Below are 20,372 nucleotides of genomic sequence, written 5' to 3' on the forward strand. Positions count from 1 at the left end.
GCCAGCGTCGCAAATAGGTCGTCTGCCTTAGGTAGTGGGTATTGGTCCTGTAGCGAGAAATGATTAATAGTTACTTTATAATCGTCGCAAATCCTGACTGTGCCATCACTTTTGAGTACTGGAACAATCGGGCTGGCCCACTCGCTGAATTCCACTGGGGAGATGATGCCCTCACGTTGAAGCCTGTCCAGCTCGATTTCCACTCTCTCCCTCATCATGTGAAGTACCGCTCGCACCTTGTGGTGAATGGGTTGTGCCTCTGGGACCAAGTGGATCCACACCTTCGCCCCGGAAAAGTTTCCAATGCCTGGCTCAAAAAGGGAAGGAAATTTGTTGAGAACCTGGGTACATGAGGCCTCATCGACATGTGATAGCGCTCAGATGTCATCCCAGTTCCAACGGATTTTGCCCAGCCAGCTGCTTCCAAGCAGTGTGGGGCCATCACCCGGGACAAGCCAGAGTGACAGTTCGTGCACCGTGCCCTCGTAGGTGACTTTGACAATGGCGTTGCCCAGGACAGTGATAAGCTCCTTGGTGTACGTTCTCAGTTTCGTGAGTATGGGGCTCAGGGCTGGTCTGAATTCCTTGTTGCACCACAGTCTCTCAAACATCTTTTTACTCATGATGGATTGGCTAGCGCCAGTGTCCAGTTCCATGGCTATGGGTAAGCCATTCAATTTTACGTTTAGCATTATAGGTGGACATTTCATTGAAAATGTGTGCACCCCATGTACTTCAGCATCTGCCTCCTCTCTCTGAGGCTCAAAATTTCTTTGATCCACCATGGACCGATCTTCCTCTGCCACGTGGTGGTTAGCAAGTTTTGCAGAGCTTGCAGCTCATTTGCAAGCTCGTTGGAGGTGCCCCATTGTTCCACAGCTCTTGCAAACATACCCTTTGAAGCAGCATGAATAGGCTGAATGGAAGCCTCCACAATGCCAACAGGGTGTGAATTGCCTTACATTCATCCTTTGTTGGGGACTCTGAGTCATCTGGGTCACCTGAGGCCTGCTGGCAGCTGCAGACTCGTTGGTTCTGCCCTGTACATTTCTGCTCACAAACACAGTTCCAGTTAATTTATGAACATTGCTAGCACTTGTGTGCTGAGAGATTTGTTTTGTGTTATCACTGGTGGACATAAACGCCTGTGCTATCGCAATGGCCTTACTGAGGGTCGGTGTCTCAACAGTCAAAAGTTTTCGTAGGATGGTCTCATGGCCAATGCCCAGTACAAAAAAGTCTCTGAGCATTTGCTCCAGGTAACCATCAAACTCACATTGTCCTGCAAGTCGCCTTAGCTCGGCGACGTAGCTCGCCACTTCCTGACCTTCAGATCGCTGACACGTATACAACCGATACCTCGCCATCAGCACGCCCTCCCTCGGGTTAAGATGCTCCAGAACCAGTGTACACAGTTCCTCATATGACTTATCTGTGGGTTTCACCGGAGCCAGAAGATTCTTCGTGAGGCTGTAGGTCGGTGTTCCGCAGACTGTGAGGAGGACCGCTGTCCTTTTTGCAGCGCTTCCTTCTCCGTCCAGCTCGTTGGCTACAAAGTACTGGTCTAGCCATTCGACATAAGCTTCCCAGTCCTCACCCTCCGAGAATTTTTCCAGGATGCCCACAGTTTGCTGCATCTTTGCGTTGGATTCATATTCTCATCGCCAGTTATTGTGTTCCTAACACAGATGAGGCTACACACAGGGAGGTTAAAGTAACAGTGACCTCAGTCTTTAATAAGACACTCCAGAGTGAGGAACAAGCCTTAGGGACCAGCTTATATATAGTGCTCCCAAGGGATGCTCAGATCCCTTGGGACTTCAAGGGATAAGCTCCCTGGTGGCGGAACATGGGAGTGCATGCTTTATAGATACACAACAGTTTACCCAACTCATTAGCTTTTGGAGTACGCAACCAATTCCTTATGACGAAGCATCACAGGCCAATACTAAACGTTTACATGGGTTATAATGTACCAGCAACTTGTTAGAGCAAAGCAGATTAGTGGCTTTCTCAAAAGCTCTGTCTTGAGACGAACCCCACACCCAGTTGTCGCCTTTTCTTAGTAGCATGTGCAGTGGTTCTAATAAAGTGCTCAATTTAGGTAGGAAGTTACCAAAGTAGTTGAGTAGACCCAGGAACGAACGCAGCTCCGTCACATTCTGCGGCTTGGGTGCATTCTTGATGGCCTTGGTTTTTGCGTCTGTGGGCCTGATGCCGTCAGCAGCAATTTTCCTCCCTAGGAATTCGACCTCTGGTGCCATGAAGATGCACTTCGACCGTTTCAGTCTGAGTCCCACTTTATCCAGACGATGTAGAACCTCTTCCAGGTTGTTCAGATATTCCTCGGAGTCATGACTTGTGATCAGGATGTCATCTTGGAACACGATGGTTCTGGGAACGGACTTCAGTAGACTCTCCATGTTCCTCTGAAATATTGCAGCAGCCGAGCGAATTCCAAAAGGGCACCTGCGATAAATAAAGTCCTTTATGCGTGTTAATGCATGTAAGTCTCTTCGACATCTCGACCAGCTCCTGTGTCATGTAGGCCGACATCAAGTCCAGTTTGGTGAACGACTTCCCCCCGGCTAGCGTTGCAAACAAGTCATCAGCCTTCGGTAAGGGGTACTGATCCTGGTTCGAACCCTGTTGATCGTAGCCTTGTAGTCTCCACAGATCGGACTGTGCCATCACTTTTCAGCACAGGAACAATGGGGCTGGCCCAATCATTAAATTCAACCGGTGATATGATCCCTTCACGCTGGAGTCTGTCCAGTTCGATTTTGACCTTCTCCCTCATCATATACGGAACTGCCCGAGCTTTATGATGGACGGGTCTTGCATCTGAGTCCACGTGGATCTGCACCTTGGCTCCCGTGAAGTTGCCGATGCCTGGTTCGAACTGCGAAGGGAACTTGCTCAGTACTTGGGCACATGTATCTTTCTCCAACGACAATGCCTTGATGTCGTTCCAATCGCATCTGAGTTTTTCAAGCTAGTTCCTGCCGAACAGCGTTGGGTCATTGCCTGGGACAATCCATGGCGGTAACTCGTGAACCCGGTAACTCGTGAACCGTACCATCATACGACACTTTAATTGTGGCACTGCCAATCACTGTTATGAGTTCTTTGGTGTACGTGCGCAACTTGACATTGATTGGACTCAGCCTGGGCCTCACAGCCTTAGTATCCCACAACTTGTCGAATGCCCTCTGGTTCATTATCGATTGACTCACCCCCGTGTCCAGTTCCATCGATACCGGCACCCCATTAAATTTCACGTTGATCATTATCAGTTTGCTCTTAGTTAGGAACGAGTACAGTCCATACACTTCCTCCTCAGGTATCTCGGATTGAGTATCCGGATCCGTGCTAGTTTGACCATCATCCTCCATGTGGTGTGTCGCAGCACGCTTGCTCATCTGCGGACACTTGCGCTGGAGATGCCCCACTCTCAGACAGCCTTTGCAACTATATTGCTTAAATCGGCACTGCTGGTGCCGGTGATTTCCCCCACAATGCCAACACGGAGAAATCGGATCCATTCCCACCGACGGATTTTGGGCAGCCACAGGTTTCGTGTACACAGTTGGGTAGGCCCTGCCGTGTGCCGCTCTGCCAAACACCGAATCAATCATATTTACAGTACTTGCCGAGTTTCGATTTTTCACTGATGTCTGATTTAGACTTCTATCCGTCGTCATGCATGACTGAGCGATCGCGATGGCCCTGTTCAAGTCCAACATCTCCACCGCCAGTAGTTTACGCAGAATCACCTCGTGGTTGATGCCGATTACAAAGAAGTCCCGCAGCATGTCTGCCAACACAGCCTCGAACTTACATGGTCCCGCTAGACGTCTCAGGTCGGCAACAAATTCCACCGCATTCTGGCCCTCTGAGCGAACGTGCATGTAAAATCTGTATCTCGAGATGATGATGCCTTTGTCTGGCTTAATGTGGTCCTGTACCAGTGTACACAATTCTTCATACGTCTTCTCTGTTGGACTCACAGGCAGGAGTAGATTCTTTATCAGACCATAAATTTTTGGACCGCAAATCGTGAGGAACACCGCCCGGCGCTGATCTGCGTCGCCGACCTTCTCCATTTTGAAGGCCACAAAGAACTGGCTCAAACAACTCACAAACTCTGCCCAATCTTCTCCTTCCACAAATCACTCCAATAATCCAGTTTGTGCTCATTTTTGCATGCAAAGGTTCTTGTTGCATTGTCGCCAAATGTTGTGAATGTAATAACTGTTAGACTGAGTACTGTTCAACTCCAAGAGGTATGACCTTGGCTCTGCTTTATTAAGGCCCAAAGTGACTAATATACAAAATGGCTGGCCTTTTATACTTGGGCTGGACACATGTGCGTGCAGCCCAATGGCCTCCAATAGCGATGCCATCTAGTGGCTAGTGATCCCAAAAGTACATACATGACACTCTCTGTCTGCACACTCTTAAGCTGCGGGGTGACCGCCTCTAGAAATGTGCTATCCACGTTGCTCTCAGTCTCACAGATGTACCGTAGTGATCCCAGCTGTCGCTCAAGCTCCAAAACACGGAGCTCAAGTTGGTGCAGCTGGAGACTCCTCCTGCACACATGGTCACCTCAGCTGCGTGAAGCATCCGGGACTTCCCACATGCCACAGGATGTGCAATCCACGGGACTGAGCTGCCCTGCCATCCCTCTAGTTACACTCGCAACTATCGAGTAGAACTAAACTCTACACGTTACCACAACACACCCAGCCGCTACTCAGCAAACAGCCGATTTAATTATCTAGCTCTCCTTAGATATTAAAGATCACATATATTTACTGGCAGTTCCTATTTACAGCAATGCCAAAGGTTTCCTACTGAAAAGAAAAAGAAAAATACTCACCAATCCACCAGCCAATCACTTAGCCGCTTGGCTGTGACGTCTCATTTTGATTTTGATTTTTTTTTAAACTTTTTGTCCCTGCACCAGCTGGCTCCTCCCAACTCTCAAGCCCCTTTATCTGGACCTGGAACTCCTGCTCCTGCTCCTGGGGCTCCTCCCGACTCTCGAGCCCCTTTATCTGGACCTGGAACTCCCGCTTGCGCTGGGGTAAGGGACTTCGGCTGGAACTTGGTGGCTTCTGGGGAGATCTATCCTCTGTGGCTTTTGGAAGTCAAAATGGATCGAGTTACAATTTGCGAAGTCAGTGAGAACTTGAGCTGTGCGGTTCCAGTTACACATTCCAGCAAAACTTCAGGGTGTGGCTTATCCTCCAAGGGACCAACCAGAGAAAAGGGACAGCTATTTTTACAGTACAAATAAACGCATCTAATATATAAGGGAAAGCTCAACAGATCTTAATGGCTTAAAGGAGTAGTTGGGATTCTGGCAATTGGCAGGAGAAACCTCCAGGCTTCCTTTCTCAAGGTATACAGTGGGAAAATTATGAAAGCTTTTAGAAAGGCTTAAAGGGCACCTCGATCCATTAACAGCCTTTGCCAAAGCTGATGTAGCAGGAGATGAAGTGACAATACTGTAGCTATTTTTCCCTTTGTTGTTAATTCCTATTTAGACTACTATCACAGGCTCCTAGCTTATTCACTTTCTCAATATTTGCTTGAGGGCTAACATTTCTCAATGTTATCCCTCAAAAGATAAATTACTCTAAATCTTCTTCACTAATCGTACCGTTGAATTGCCTATTACTATAACTTCCCTTTTTCTCAACAAAGCTTTTTCCTTTGGTCCAATAAGCTGCTCTGCCTCCTTGCAATTTTCCATGCCTTTTTTAATTTGTTCTCACGGTGTGGGTGATACTGGCAAAGCCACATTTACTGTCATCCCTAGTTATGCGAGGAATGTGATGGGCATTCTCTTTGAACTGCTACAATCCTTGTAGCGATGGTACTCTGAAGATAATGCTAGGACAGAAATTCCAGGATAGTGGCTCAGCAATGAAAAGACAACCGACTATGTCCAAGTCAGGATGGTGTCTCATCTGGAGGGGAACTTGGAAGTGATGATGTTCCGATGAGCTTGCTGCTCTTGTCCTTCTTGGTAGAAGTTATATGCTGTCAAATTAAGTTTAGTGAGTCGCTGCAGTGCATCCTGCAGCTGCTATGCACCGATGTTGGAGGGACTGGACATTGAGTCTAGTGGCAGGGTTGCCAATCAAACAGATTGCTTTGTTCTGCATGATGTCAAACATCTTGCGTGTTGTTGCAGCTACATGCATCCAAGCACAAAATTAGTATTCTATCATACTTCTGACTTGAGTATTGTAGATGATGGATAGACTTTGAGGGATCAGCCACTCAGCCAAGTACCCAGTCTCTATCCTCTCTTGCAGTCACAGTATTAATATAACTGGTCCATAGTGGGAAACTCTTCAATTTAAAAAGCAAGCACTCTCTCAATGCCATTGAAGGTCTGGGAGAGGTAGTTGAGCCTTTTCTTGCTTGACATGTTCCTTACCTGAAACCTATGTCATGAATGTTAACCGCCATTTGTCATCCCAAGCCTGAACATTATCCAGGTCCTGCTGTAGGCTTCCTCATTATTGGAGGCACTGGACATGGTAGAATTAGTGAATAGCCCTGCTCCGGATCTTTTTGATGAAGGGAAAGTCATTGATGAAGCAGCTAAAGATCATCGGGCTTAGGACGCTATCCCAAATGAATATCTGCAGCACTGTCCCGGCAATAATAACAATAGCTATCTTCCTCTGACTCTGGAGGGTTTTCCTTTTGATTACCATTGACGTCAGTTTTGCTAGGGCTCCTTGGTGTCATATTTGGTTAAATGCTGCCTTAATATAAAGGGCTGCTGCTCTAATCTCTCCTCTGGCATTCAACTCGTAATAAAGGCTGTGACAAGGTCTGAAGCAGAGTGGTTCTGGTGGAACCCAAACTGAGCTTTGGTGAGCAGATTAATCATGAGTAAGATGCTGCTTGTACTATTAATGACTCCTTCCATCCATTACTTTGTGATAAATGGATGGCGGATGATAGGACTCTAATTGGCCGGGTTATATTTGTCTTGCTTTCTGTGAATAGGCCACATCTGAACATTGTCCACCTTGTCAGGTAGATGCCAGTGTTATAGCTGTACTGAAATAGCTTAGCTGGGGGTGAGGATGCTAGTTCTAGAGTGCAGATCTTCAGCACTACAGTCATGATGTTGTCAGAGCCCATAATCTTTATTCTATCCAGTGCAATCAGTTGCTTCTCAATGTTATATGACGTGAACCACATCAGCTGGACAATAGCTTCTATAATGATGTGGACCTTGGGAAGAGGCCAATTGGAATCGTCTACTGGGTACTTTTGGCTGAAGACATTTACAAACACTTCAGCCTTCTCTTTTGCGCGCACATGCTGGATTTTGCCATTGTTGAAGATGGGCAGGGAGCCTCGTCCTCCCATGATTTAACTGATTATTCACCACCACTCTTGCCTGAATATGGTAGAGCTACAGAGCTGTGCTGTGATCTGTTGGTTGTGGGACCACTTAGCTCTGTCTATAGCCTGCAGCTTTTGGTGCTTGCGTGCAGGTAGTCCTGTATTGTTGCTTCACTAAGTTGCTATCTCATTCTAAGCTGGAACTGGTGGTGCTCCTGACATACCATTCTACTTTCTCTGTTGAGCCTCCTGACCTAATGATGAAATGAGGGATGTGACAGATCATAAGATTACACACTGTGGGGGTAGAGAACTCTGCTGCTGCTGCCACACAGCTTCTCATGGATGCCCAGTTTTGGGCTGCTAGATTTTCCTTCATTTCATCTGACTTAACACAGCAGCAATGCCACACTACATGATGGACGATATCCTTACTGTGAAGACAAGACTTCATCTTCACAAAGGGTTTGTGGTGACCACACTTACCAAAGCAATCATGAACAGTGTAACCAAAGCAATCATGAACAGTGTATCCATGATAGGTATGTTCTTGAGGATGAAGTCAAGTAAATTATTCTCTCATGTTGGTTTCTTCACCACCTAACCGAGGCCAACATTGGCAGTCATGTCCTTCAGGACTCAGCCCGCTTGCTCCCCCACCCAGAGTACATTTGTACCTTTGCTTCCCTCAGTGCTTCTTCCAAGTGGAGTGCAACATGGAGAAGTACTGGTTCATCAGTTGAGGGGGTTGGTAGATAGTAATCAGAAAGTTTCTATGGCCTTGTTTGACCTGAAGTCATGGTATGATTTGACAGTGTTATTTCCTGTTATTCTACTATTATTCCTTTCTTCCAGTCTTCCAATCACTTCTCTAACACGTTCTTCATTTACCAACCATGTAATATTTATGAACTGATGCCTCCTTGCACATGGTTTCTGCTATTCAATTGCACCATGCTCTCCTTCAGATCATTGATCAACAATGTTTACAATAGCTCTGTCTGAACTCCATGAGGTCAATTTTAATTTGCGGTGTTAGTTAAATCTAAATGTTAAGAACTGGTGCTAATTTCTGTCTTGTGCTTTCTCTCTTACTCCTAACCAGTATAACCCCTGGCTACTATTTTCCACTGCTAACCGTCTTCTTAAAGCCCTCGCCCCTGTCCCCTCCACACTCACCTCCAAGTGCAAGGAGCTCATGGACTTCAATGTCTCCAAGATTGAGACCATCCGATCAGCTGCCTCTGCCACTTTCCTTCCTTCTCCTAGCCCACCAGACCAAACTTCCTCCAATGTTCCTCCCTGCCCAAGCCCTGAACTTGCATCTTTCTCCAGTATCTCTACGATCTCCCCTCTTGACATCTCCACACTCTTCTTGTCCATGAGACCCACTTCCTGCTCCCTTGACCCTATTCCCAATAAACTGCTGACCATCAAACTTCCTTTTCTGGCTCCCATGTTAGCTGACATTGTTAACAGTTCTCTCTCCTCAGGTACTGTCCCTCTCTCCTTCAAATCTGCCATCATCACCCCTCTTCTCAAAAAACAAACCTTGACTCTTCCCTCCTTGCAAATTACTGCCCCATTCTCCAAACTCCCTTTCCTCTCCAAAGTCCTTGAACACGGTTGTCACCTCTCAAATCCATGCTCAAGTTTCCCAGAATTCCATGTTTGAATCCCTTCAATCTGGTTTTCGCACCTGCCACAGTACCGAAATAGCTCTCATTAAAGTCACAAATTACATCCCTTGTGACTGTGATAAAGGTAAACTATCCCTCCTCATCCTTCTCGACCCATCTGAAACCTTTCACACGGTTGACCACACCATCCTCCTCCAACGCCTCTCCACCATCGTCCAGCTAGGTGTGACTGCACTCGCATGGTTACATTCTTAGCTATCTAATCGTAGCCCGAAAATCACCTACAATGGCTTCTCTTCCCACTCCCTAGATAGGAATAGGGACATCTAGATAGGAATAGTGCAATCAAGCAGACGCAACATGGATTCATGAAGGGGAAATCATGTTTAACTAATTTACTGGAATTCTTTGAGGATATAACAAGCATGGTGGATAGAGGTGTACCGATGGATGTGGTATATTTAGATTTCCAAAAGGCATTCGATAAGATGCCACACAAAAGGATACTGCAGAAGATAAAGGTACACGGAGTCGGAGGAAATGTATTAGCATGGATCGAGAATTGGCTGGCTAACAGAAAGCAGAGAGTCGGAATAAATGGGTCCTTTTCGGGTTGGAAATCGGTGGTTAGTGGTGTGCCACAGGGATCGGTGCTGGGACCACAACTGTTTACAATATACATAGATGACCTGGAAGAGGGGACAGAGTGTAGTGTAACAAAATTTGCAGATGACACAAAGGTTAGTGGGAAAGCGGGTTGTGTAGAAGACACAGAGAGGCTGCAAAGAGATTTAGATAGGTTAAGCGAATGGGCTAAGGTTTGGCAGATGGAATACAATGTCGGAAAATGTGAGGTCATCTACCTTGGAAAAAAAAACAGTAAAAGGGAATATTATTTGAATGGGGAGAAATTACAACATGTTGCGGTGCAGAGGGACCTAGAGGTCATTGTGCATGAATCCCAAAAAGTTAGTTTGCAGGTGCAGCAGGTAATCAGGAAGGCGAATGGAATGTTGGCCTTCATTGCGAGAGGGATGGAGTACAAAAGCAGGGAGGTCCTGCTGCAACTGTATAGGGTATTGGTGAGGCCCCACCTGGAGTACTGTGTGCAGTTTTGGTCACCTTACTTAAAGAAGGATATACTAGCTTTGGAGGGGGTACAGAGACGATTCACTAGGCTGATTCCGGAGATGAGGGGATTACCTTATGCTGATAGATTGGGTAGACTGGGTCTTTACTCGTTGGAGTTCAGAAGGATGAGGGGTGATCTTATAGAAACATTTAAAATAATGAAAGGGATAGACAAGATAGAGGCAGAGAGGTTGTTTCCACTGGTTGGGGAGACTAGAACTAGGGGGCACAGCCTCAAAATACGGGGGAGCCAATTTAAAACCGAGTTGAGAAGGAATTTCTTCTCCCAGAGGGTTGTGAATCTGTGGAATTCTCTGCCCAAGGAAGCAGTTGAGGCTAGCTCATTGAATGTATTCAAATCACAGATAGATAGATTTTTAACCAATAAGGGAATTAAGGGTTATGGGGAGCGGGCGGGTAAGTGGAGCTGAGTCCACGGCCAGATCAGCCATGATCTTGTTGAATGGCTGAGCAGGCTCGAAGGGCTAGATGGCCTACTCCTGTTCCTAATTCTTATGTTCTTATGTTCTTATGTTCCCGTATTGGTACCTCTAGGGTCCTCCAAGGATCTATCCTTGGCTCCCTCCTATTTCTCATCTATATGCTGACTCTTGGCGACATCAAACGAAAACACAGCATCAGTTTCCACATGTAAGCTGACAACACCCAGCTCTACCTCACCACCACTTCTCTTGGCCCCTCCATGGTCTCTAAGCTGACAAACTGCTTGTCCGACATCCAGTACTGGATGAACAGAAATTTTCTCCAATGAAATATTGGGAAGACCGAAGCCATTGTCTTCGGGCCCGGCCACAAATTCTGTTACTAAGCCACCGACTCCATCTCTCTCCCTAGCATCTGTCTGAGGCTGAACCAGACTGTTCGCAACCTTGGTGTCGTATTTGACCCTGAAATTAGCTTCCGACCACATATCTGTGGCATAACTAAGGCCACCTATTTCCTCCTCCATAACATTGCCCGTCTCCATCCCTGCCTCAGCTCATCCGCTGCTGAAACCCTCATCCATGCCTTTGTTACCTCTAGCCTTGACTATTCCAGTGCACTCCCACATTCTACCCTACGTAAACTAGAGGTGATCCAAACCTCTGCTGTCTGTGTCACAACTTGCACCAAGTCCCTTTCACCCATCACCCCTGTGCTCACTGACCTACATTGGCTTAAGCAACGCCTCAATTTAAAAATTCTTATCCTTGTTTTCGAATCCCTCCATGGTTTTGCCACTCCCTATCTCTGTAATCTCCTTCACCCCACAACCACCCCAGCCCCCACCCCGAGATATCTGCGCTTCTTAAATTATGCCCTCTTGAGCATCCCTGATTATAATCGCTCAACCGTTGGTGGCTGTGCTTTCTGTTGCCTCAGCCCTAAGCTCTGGGATTCCCTTCCTAAACTTCTCCACCCCTCTAACTCTCTTTCCTCCTTTGTGATGCTCCTTCAAATCTACCTCTTTGATCAAGCTTTTGGTCATCTGCCGTAATTTCTTATGTGGCTCGGTGTCAATTTTTTATCTTATAATATTCCTGTGACGTGCCTTGGACATTTTATTACATTAAAGGCACTATATAAATACAAGTTGTTGTTGTAGTTGTTGACAAATCATCTAGCCCTGAAATCACCTCTGCTCCTGCTGTCTCCAAGCTCATTTTATTCATGAGACCCAGCTCCTGCTCCCTTGATCGTATTCCCACCAAACACTTGACCACCCAACTTCCCTTCCCATGTTGGCTGACATTGCAAATGGTATCCTCACCCCCATAATTGTCTTCCCCCACCGCCGTCATTATCCACCCCCATATCGCTAACTACTGCTCCATCTCCATCTTTCTCTTCTTCTCCAAAGTCAGCATGTTGAAGCCTCCCAGATCCATATCCATCTTTCCTGAGACCCTTTTTGAATCACTTTGGTCAGAGTTCAGCCCCTCCCATAACGATAAAGCAGGCTTTATCAAAATCACAAATGATATTGTCTGTGACTGTGGTGCATTATCTATCTGCTGTTTTCAACACACTTCGCTACACCATTCACATCCAACACCTCTCCTCCATTGTCCAGTTTGGTTGGACTGCCCTTGGTTAGTTCCACTCTTGCATAACCAATTGTAGCCACAACATCTCGAGCACTGGCTTCTCTCCCACACCAGGATCATCAACTCAGGAGTCCTGCAAGGATCCATCCTTGGCCCCTCCTCTTCCTCAGTTACATGTTACCCCTTGGTGATATCATTCACAGAAATGGGGTTCGCTTCAGCATGTATGTTGACAACACCCAGCTTTACCACTCCACCATCTCTCTTGCCACTTCCAATGCTTCTTCAGATTGCTTGTCCAGCATTCAGTCTCAGATGACCCACAATTTCTTCCAGTTAAACACTGGGAAGACTGAAATCAGTCTTTGGGAGCTGGCCACTGTCTTAAGCTGAAGCAGACTCTTACCCTCAGTGTCCTCTTCAATCTCGAGCTGAGCTTCCGACTCCAAATCCTCTCCATCATAAAAACTGTCGATTTTCACCTCAAAAGCATTACAAAAATGACTTAAAAAAACATCTTTTTCATCATTTTTGTCCAATTTTCCTTTATTCTGTGAGGAGTCACTTACTTTTGCTGAAAACCATGTTTATTAAAACCTGGGGTCTCAACATTCATTTGTGTTGTGTTTGCTGCAGCAGGTGGATCTAGCACATGAGTTTGAGAACTTGGTACGTCAAGATGACCAGTTTGAGATTATAAATGACGTCGTATTGGGACTGGTGTGCTTCAGATTCAAGGTATGTAAAAATGCTGTTAAGATTATGTACTTTTCATAAACCCCCTCCTATATTTTCCTCTTTAGCATAGAGGCATAAATTTATAATCAGTATAATTGGTCCCACTGGTGCAATACGTAGAAGTGCAGACTAGGATAGTGGGCATTGAGTTTCTCGAGCATGATACCCAACCAATTTATGCTGAGTATGATTTCTGGACCCAGGCCTGAAATGTGCAAGATAATCATTAAGTAATGAAAATTATGTAAATACATGGAAAGTATCTGAAGGCAAAATTTAATCATCTTTCTTACCGAGCAAGTGCTGAGCTAGCCCATATAAATATGTTATAGTGGCAAAGCATATTCTGGCCTTTGTGAAATTTTGGGCTAGATTTTTCTGTTTTAGAGCTATTTTTAGTGCAATCTTGGCACTAAATGTAGATAAATGCAGTAGAGGCTTGGCATGAAAACTCTTGCCAGTCTAGAGGGGAAGATCACCTGACTCCGCCCTGCCTCAGCTCATCTGCTGCTGAAACCCTCATCCATGCCTTGGTTACCTTTAGACTTTACTATTCCAACAAATTCCTGACCGGCCTCCCATGTTCTACTCTCTAAACTTGAGGTTATCCATATATTTGCTACCCGTGTCCTAACTTGCACCAAGTCCCAATCACTCAGCAGCCCTGTGCTCGCTGACCTACATTGGCTCCCGGTTAAGTAACTCGATTTAAAAATTCTCATCCCGGTTTTCAAATCCTCCAAGGCCTCGCCTCTCCCTATCTCTGTAATCTCCTCCAGCCCCACAGACCTCAGATATTTGTGCTCCTCTAATTCTGGCCTCTTGAGCATCCCTGATTTTAATTGGTCCATCATTGGTGGCCGTGCTTTTAGCTGACAAAGCTCTAAGCTCTGGAATTCCCTCCCTAAACCTCTCTACCTTTCTTTCCTCCTTTAAGACTCTCCTTAAAATCTACCTCTCTGCCCTAATATCTCATGTGGCTCGGTGTCAAATTTTTTTTGATAACACTCCTGTGAAGTGCCTTGGGATGTTTTACTATGTTAAAGGCGCTATATAAATACAAGTGGTTGTTGCTGTTGTACTACAGAGGTGTCCACAGTGTCCACCAAAAACCTGTCCCCACCCTTAAAATTCTCATGCAAGAAGTACACATTGTGTAACACTATTTTCCTTCCCCAATGTCAGGTTATCACCCCAAAGATTATACCAGTATATCAGTAGTGTTGCAGTCTGCTAAATGTACTAACAGCTTAGCTCAATTTATCCATTTGCTGTGGAAGTTCTTGCTGTTAAGGACTGTTAAACTTGAACTTTGTAGACTAAAGGATTGTTGCTGGGTACAGACTCCACTGGTGTTGCTTTCTTGATTCTGGTACTCCCAAATATACTCTTTCCCCTAAGCAACCCTCTGTTTTGCAAAGGAGGATGATAAGGAAGCAGAGGGAGATGTCAGATTGGTAAGGCACCCCAGACATAAATGATCAATCCACAGACACCCGCTGTAAGGTATCTGTAGATTGAGGCATTCATATCTCATCAAGATGCCAGTGCCTCAGAAGATTGTGATTTACAAAGCAGACAATAACAGTTGTGTCAACTACTTACCTTGGACCTTCAGCCACAGCATCAAATGTAGCTGTTAAAATGACAGTGGCACTTGATTTCTTCTCCACAGGTTATTTGCAGGCTACATCAGGGGACATCAATGTTCCCGCTAAGCTAGGCGTGTCTGGGAGTCCCGCGTAGGTCGCTTACTGGCTTTTGAATAGGAGGTTTTGTGCATGCACAAAATTTTGAATGAGCAGCGCAGCCTGTTAAAGGAACCATGCACCCCCAAAAATTAGGGGGAACATTGGGTGGGCATGTGCCACATAAATCATTTTGCAGCGCACCTGACGTGATAGATGGACTATTTCAGGGAACTGCTCAATTAACTTAATTTCCAATGGATATTGCAAGCCATTGAAAAAGAGAGGATCAAGTTTTACAGATTGGTAAGATTTCTCCATGTCCCCGGGGTCATTGACATGACCCATCTGTGACATTTTGCCGAATCATGGTAGACTCACTGATTGTGCAGGTTGTATGCAGTGCCAACCATATCAGGCAGGTGAAAGCATGCTACCTGGGACGCTGCCATTAACATTTTTCATGTTAATGCAAAGATTGCAGGCTGTTCACCAGCCCAGGGCACAGTTCTTGTTGGCTACTCCCAGACAAAGGTTACTCCTTACATCAATAGCTCATGACCCCACGGCAGCATCTCAGATCAACTGGCATATAATGAGGTGCATTGTGCCACTAGGATAGTAGCCAAGCAAATGATTGGCATCCAGCATAAACTCCAATAGAGGCAAATAAATAGAGGGACTACAGGCAATCATTGCTGCCAGCTTAATAGTCATTAGCGTTGCTGTTGAGGCATTAGGTAAAGGGGCAGTTAAAAGTGTCTGGAGTGTCCCCCAGATCGGGGGGCACTTGATCTAACGTTTATTTCCCCCCCCCCCATCAAAAAGAGTTGTTGAGGCATTAGGCACCAGATACAATATCTGCAAATCAAATCCAAAGCCTAAAGGCTCGATTCAGATACTTGGATTGATCAAGGTTGCAGTCCAGTGTAGTCCTGCAATGGTTTCTGAATCATTGCAGCTTGCTGCATGCTTCTTAATCTCACCCCTAGAAAGGATCTTCATTTAAAGAGGCAGATGAAGGTAAGCAGGAAGATCAAGACCAGAAGGAAGCTGAAGCTTTCTAATCAGGAGCTTGACAAGGACCCCATACAAGCTACAAAACAGCTAAAGTAGCTCCTAATAAGGGACAACTGACACCAATATGATTTACTACCTAGTATGTGTCCAACTATTTCCTCGTGATCTCCCATCAATGCTTGAGCACTCTCATTAAGATCAAGTGGCATACAATGTTCTGTCAAGCTCATGTGGTGGCTGGTGTGCAATAGCCACCACACCTTAAAACAATCCACGCACAAGAATCTTCCACCCTTCAGGATATAGTTCAGGACCTGGAATATTAGGTCCTTTATTGAAACACCAGTGAACTCATCCTTTTTTGGCGTGGAAGCAAGTCATCCTCATTTCGAGAGACTGCCTATGATGATGATGATGATGACTCATTAAAGCTATCACATGCCTCTTCCTTGCAGAACCCTTCATACACTATTCTTCAGTATAACAATTGCCATCCAAGTGTTGCAATGATTGTTCACACCCACAATACATTCCAAAAAAGCACAAAACAAGTACTCTCAATTTTATTTTATTAGTGAGCAGTAAAATTAGAAATATCCCAAAATTGGAGGGACCAGATTGAGGAAAGTAGTAAAAGTGACAAGGGAGATATTAAATTGTATGTACGTCAATGTCCGTAGTGTTGGTAAACTGCAGACACAAGTTGCCACATGGGATTATGACATGGTTGCAAAAACATGACTCAAACAAGGCCAGGAATGGGTTCTTAATATTCCTGGTTACCAAGTATTCAGCAATAATACAGAAGGAAAAAGAGAAGGGGGCGTGGCAGTATTGATCAAGGATGATGTTACAAGTTCTAAATAGAAACAATACGTTCGATGGTTCTGGGACTGAATCTATTTGGCTTGTGTTAAGGAACAGAGGGGGAGCTGTTACATTGCTGGGATTTTTTTAATGTAGAGCTCCAAACAGTGAGGAGATAGATGAGCAAATTTGTTGACAAATTTCAAAGGCGTGTAACAAAAATACTGTTGGGAGTATTAGGAGACTTTAATTACTCTACTGTAGACTGGGGGAAACATAGTGCTAGGGGTAGGGAAGTGGAGGAATTTCTGATGTGTACAGAACTTTCTCGATCAACATGTCTCCAGTCCAACAAGGAATAAAGCAGTGTTGGATCTGGTTCTGGGAAATGAAGTAGGGCAAGTGGACAGTAGGAGATCATGTAACTAACAGTGACCACAACATAATTTGGTTTTGAATAATTATGGAAAAAGACCAAAAAATATTGAAGGTAAAAATGCTCAACTGAGGAAGAGCTAATTTCAGTGATTTAAGAAGGGACCTAACACAGGTAAATTGGAAAAGGCAATTGCAGGGTAAAGCAGTAATGTAGCAATAGAGGGCATTCAGGGAAGAGACTGTTCAGGTACAAATTAGGCATATTCCTTTGATGGGAAAAGGTACAGCACCCTGGATAACAAAGGAAATAAAAGATAACATAAAACAGAAAATGGAGGCTTCTGACAAATGTCAGGAGCAAGATTTAGTTAATAACCAGGAAGATTATGGAAAGTACAGGAGAGAATTGAAAATGTTAATATGGGAGGCAGAGAGGGTACAAGAAAAGATCAGCAGGCAACATTAAATTGAACCTGATAAAGTGTAACATTATATAAAGTGTAAGAGGTTAGCTAGGGAAAGATTTGGGCCTATTAAGAACCCAAAGGGAAATCTTCATGTAGACATGGCTGAAGTATTAAATGATTACTTTGCATCTGTTTTCACAAAGGAGGCGGATGATGTGAGGATTAGAGGAGAGGGAAGTTATGGACAGGATAGTAATAGATAGATAACACGTACTAAAAACATTAGCATTACCAAAAGTTGGCAAGTCACCTGGTCCGGAGGAAATGCATCCTAGGTTGCTGAAAGCAGCAAAGTTAGAAATAGTAGAGGCATTGGTCACAGTTTTTCAATCTTCATTGGATGCAGGAGTAGTACCGGAGGACTGGAGGATTGCTAATGTTATGCCATTATTCAAGAAAGGGGATTGGGATAAACCAGGAAACTACAGGCCAGTAGCCTAGCATCAGTGGTGGGGAAGTTATTGGAAACCATCATCAGAAACAAAATAAACTTTCATTTGGAAAGGTATGGATTAATCAAGGAGAGCCAGCATGGAGTTGTTAAAGGCAAATCATGTCTGACTAACTTGATTGAATTCTTTGATGAGGGAACAAGATAGGTTAATCAAGGTAGCACAGCAAATCTTAAAAATATGGACTTTTGGAAGGCATTCGACAAATACGGAAAGGGAATTGGTTTAGTGACAAAAGCAGATGGTGGTGGCGGATGTATGTTTTTCAGACTGGGAGATAGTTTGCAGTGCAGTTCCCCAAGACTCAGTTTTGGGTCCATGACTCTTAATTTTTCTAAATGATCTTGAATCGGATGTAGGAAGCAGCATTATAAAGTTTGCAGATGATACGAAACATGGCAATGTAGTAGTTAATGATGAGGATAGTTGTTGACTTCAGGATGATGAAATGAGCAGAAGCATAGCAGATGGCGTTAAATGCAGAGAAGTGTGAAGTGATGCACTTTGGGAGGACTAATATGGAAATACAGTATATTCTAACTGACACAATTTTGAAAAGTGTAGATGAGCAATAGGACCTTGGTGTCCATATACACAAACCCTTAAAGGTGGCAGGGCAAGTTGATAAGGTGGTTAAAAAAAGTATATGGGTTACTTGGGTTTAAATTGGAGGCAAAGTCTATAAAAAAGCAAAGACATCATGCTAGAACTTTATAAATCACTGATTAGGCTTCAAGCTGGAGTATTGTGGACAATTCTGGGCACCACACTTCAGGAAAGATGTAACTGCCTTAGAAAGAGTACAGAGAAGATTTACTAGGATGTTACCAGGGATGAGGGACTTCAGTTATAATGAGAGGTTGAAAATGTTAGGACTGTTCTCCTTGGAACAGAGAAGGTTAAGAGGCAACCTAATGGAGGTTTTCAATATGACGAGGAATTTTGATAGAGTGATGAGTGGGTCAAAAGATCTAGAGGGGAGATGAGGAGAATTGTTTTCACTCAGAAAGTTGTCGGGATCTGGAATGCTCGACCTGAAAAGGTGGTGAAAGCTAATTACATAAATAATTGTTGGATCGCTAATTGAGGAGGAGGAACTTACAGGGTTATGGACAAAAAGCAGTAGTGTGGGACTAAGCACAACTGCTCTTTCAAAGAGCCAGCAGAGGCACAATGGGCTAAATGACCTTCTGTGCTGTAAGTTTCTATGATTCTCATTTGGAAAGTTTGCAGTGAATTAAAATAAACATTGTTCGAAATAAGTTTTAAAAAATTAAAATCTTTCTGGTGTGTTTCATTTTTTTTAGGGCTCAAATGATCTCAATGAAAAACTCATTAAAAGAATAAACGAAATGAGAAAGATTCACATTGTGCCATGTCAACTTCGAGACAAGTTTGTCCTCCGTCTTGCTATATGTGCACGTACAGTCGAAAGCAAACATGTCCAGTATGCCTGGCAGAACATAAAGGAGATTGCCACTGACATTCAAGCAGGCCGTCAATAATACATGTCTTGTGTAAAAAAAGTACATTTACGTTGTAATGTATATTTGTGCTAAATGAAAGCATTTTATTTAATTTCTGTGAATGATCGGACTTGTGCTGCTGATTTTGCTGACCAGAGAATAATGTAGACCAATAATCCCTGAGCACTAACTCAAGTATAATTCTTAAATAACTTGTGATTGTGTATTTTGCAGTGTAAATTTTATTTTGATTACTTGATAAACTGTGTTCAACAAATAACATTGTGTATTGAAAAATATAACGACATTAAATTATTGCTATTCATTTTGGGTCTTACACCATTGGTACGCTATAAATATTTTTGACTTGTGTGTCAGACTGCTGTATTAAGTGAGTGCTGCCCCTTACATCCTCAAGAGTGTTCACACTCAACCTAACATCTTGCATGGTTGTTTGATGGCACACCCAGGATAATAAAGAGCTACTGGTTTAATCCCATCCGTACATTTTTAAGCAGCTAAAAGACACAGTTATTTTTTTTTATTGCAATCCAAATGTATTTAATAACTGAACAATTAAACAATTAACAGTAATATAATATACATTTACACTACTTGTTAGACTATGCTTATATTATGAAAAATAAATGGTTTGCAAACTCAAAATGAAACTCTACTTTATATAATTCACTTATGTGTATAACTTTTAATGTAATATTCAGACCAACTACTTAAAGTGTCAAGTTATCTGATTCTCATCAAAGCTGCAAGACAGACCAAGGCCTAGAAATTCGATATCGCTAAAAACCTGCAGTGGTAAAGGCCGCCGAAATTGATGGTGCTGGCAGGACCAGTAAATTGGCACTGGTGGCTAATTAACATTAGCCCAGCGCTAAACTCACCATGTAACACCGTTATGGTGGAGTCAGTCCTGATAGGAGGCCCCAATGTAATGCGGCTGTAGCATCATTACAGCAAGAGGGCTCAGTTTGGGCACCACCAGAACCACTCTACTCCAGGTCTCATTACAGCCTTGGTCCATACATGGACAAAAGAGCTGAATTCCAAAGGTGAGGTGAGAGTGACTGCCCTTAACATCAAGGCAACATTTGACAGAGTATGGCATCAAGGAGCCCTATTAAAATTGAAGTCAA

At 44.2% G+C, this 20,372-nt stretch overlaps 1 protein-coding gene across 4 annotated transcripts in view; it reads left to right on the top strand.

Annotated features, from left to right (window-relative positions):
• The window catches only part of ddc (dopa decarboxylase), a 307,592-nt gene extending 287,797 nt beyond the window's left edge, over positions 1-19,795 (top strand). For 3 of the 4 annotated variants that reach the window (XM_070881160.1, XM_070881159.1, XM_070881161.1), the window contains exons 13-14: positions 12,839-12,940; positions 19,060-19,795. In XM_070881160.1, the coding sequence (XP_070737261.1) occupies positions 12,839-12,940; positions 19,060-19,257 (300 nt within the window). In that variant the 3' untranslated portion in view covers positions 19,258-19,795. The remainder of the gene's footprint in view (positions 1-12,838; positions 12,941-19,059) is intronic. The other variant, XM_070881162.1, reaches the window with a different exon arrangement.
• The last annotated feature ends 577 nt before the right edge of the window (positions 19,796-20,372 follow it).

The sequence above is a fragment of the Pristiophorus japonicus genome, chromosome 5 (assembly GCF_044704955.1).
Source record: "Pristiophorus japonicus isolate sPriJap1 chromosome 5, sPriJap1.hap1, whole genome shotgun sequence".
NCBI lineage: Eukaryota > Metazoa > Chordata > Chondrichthyes > Pristiophoridae > Pristiophorus > Pristiophorus japonicus.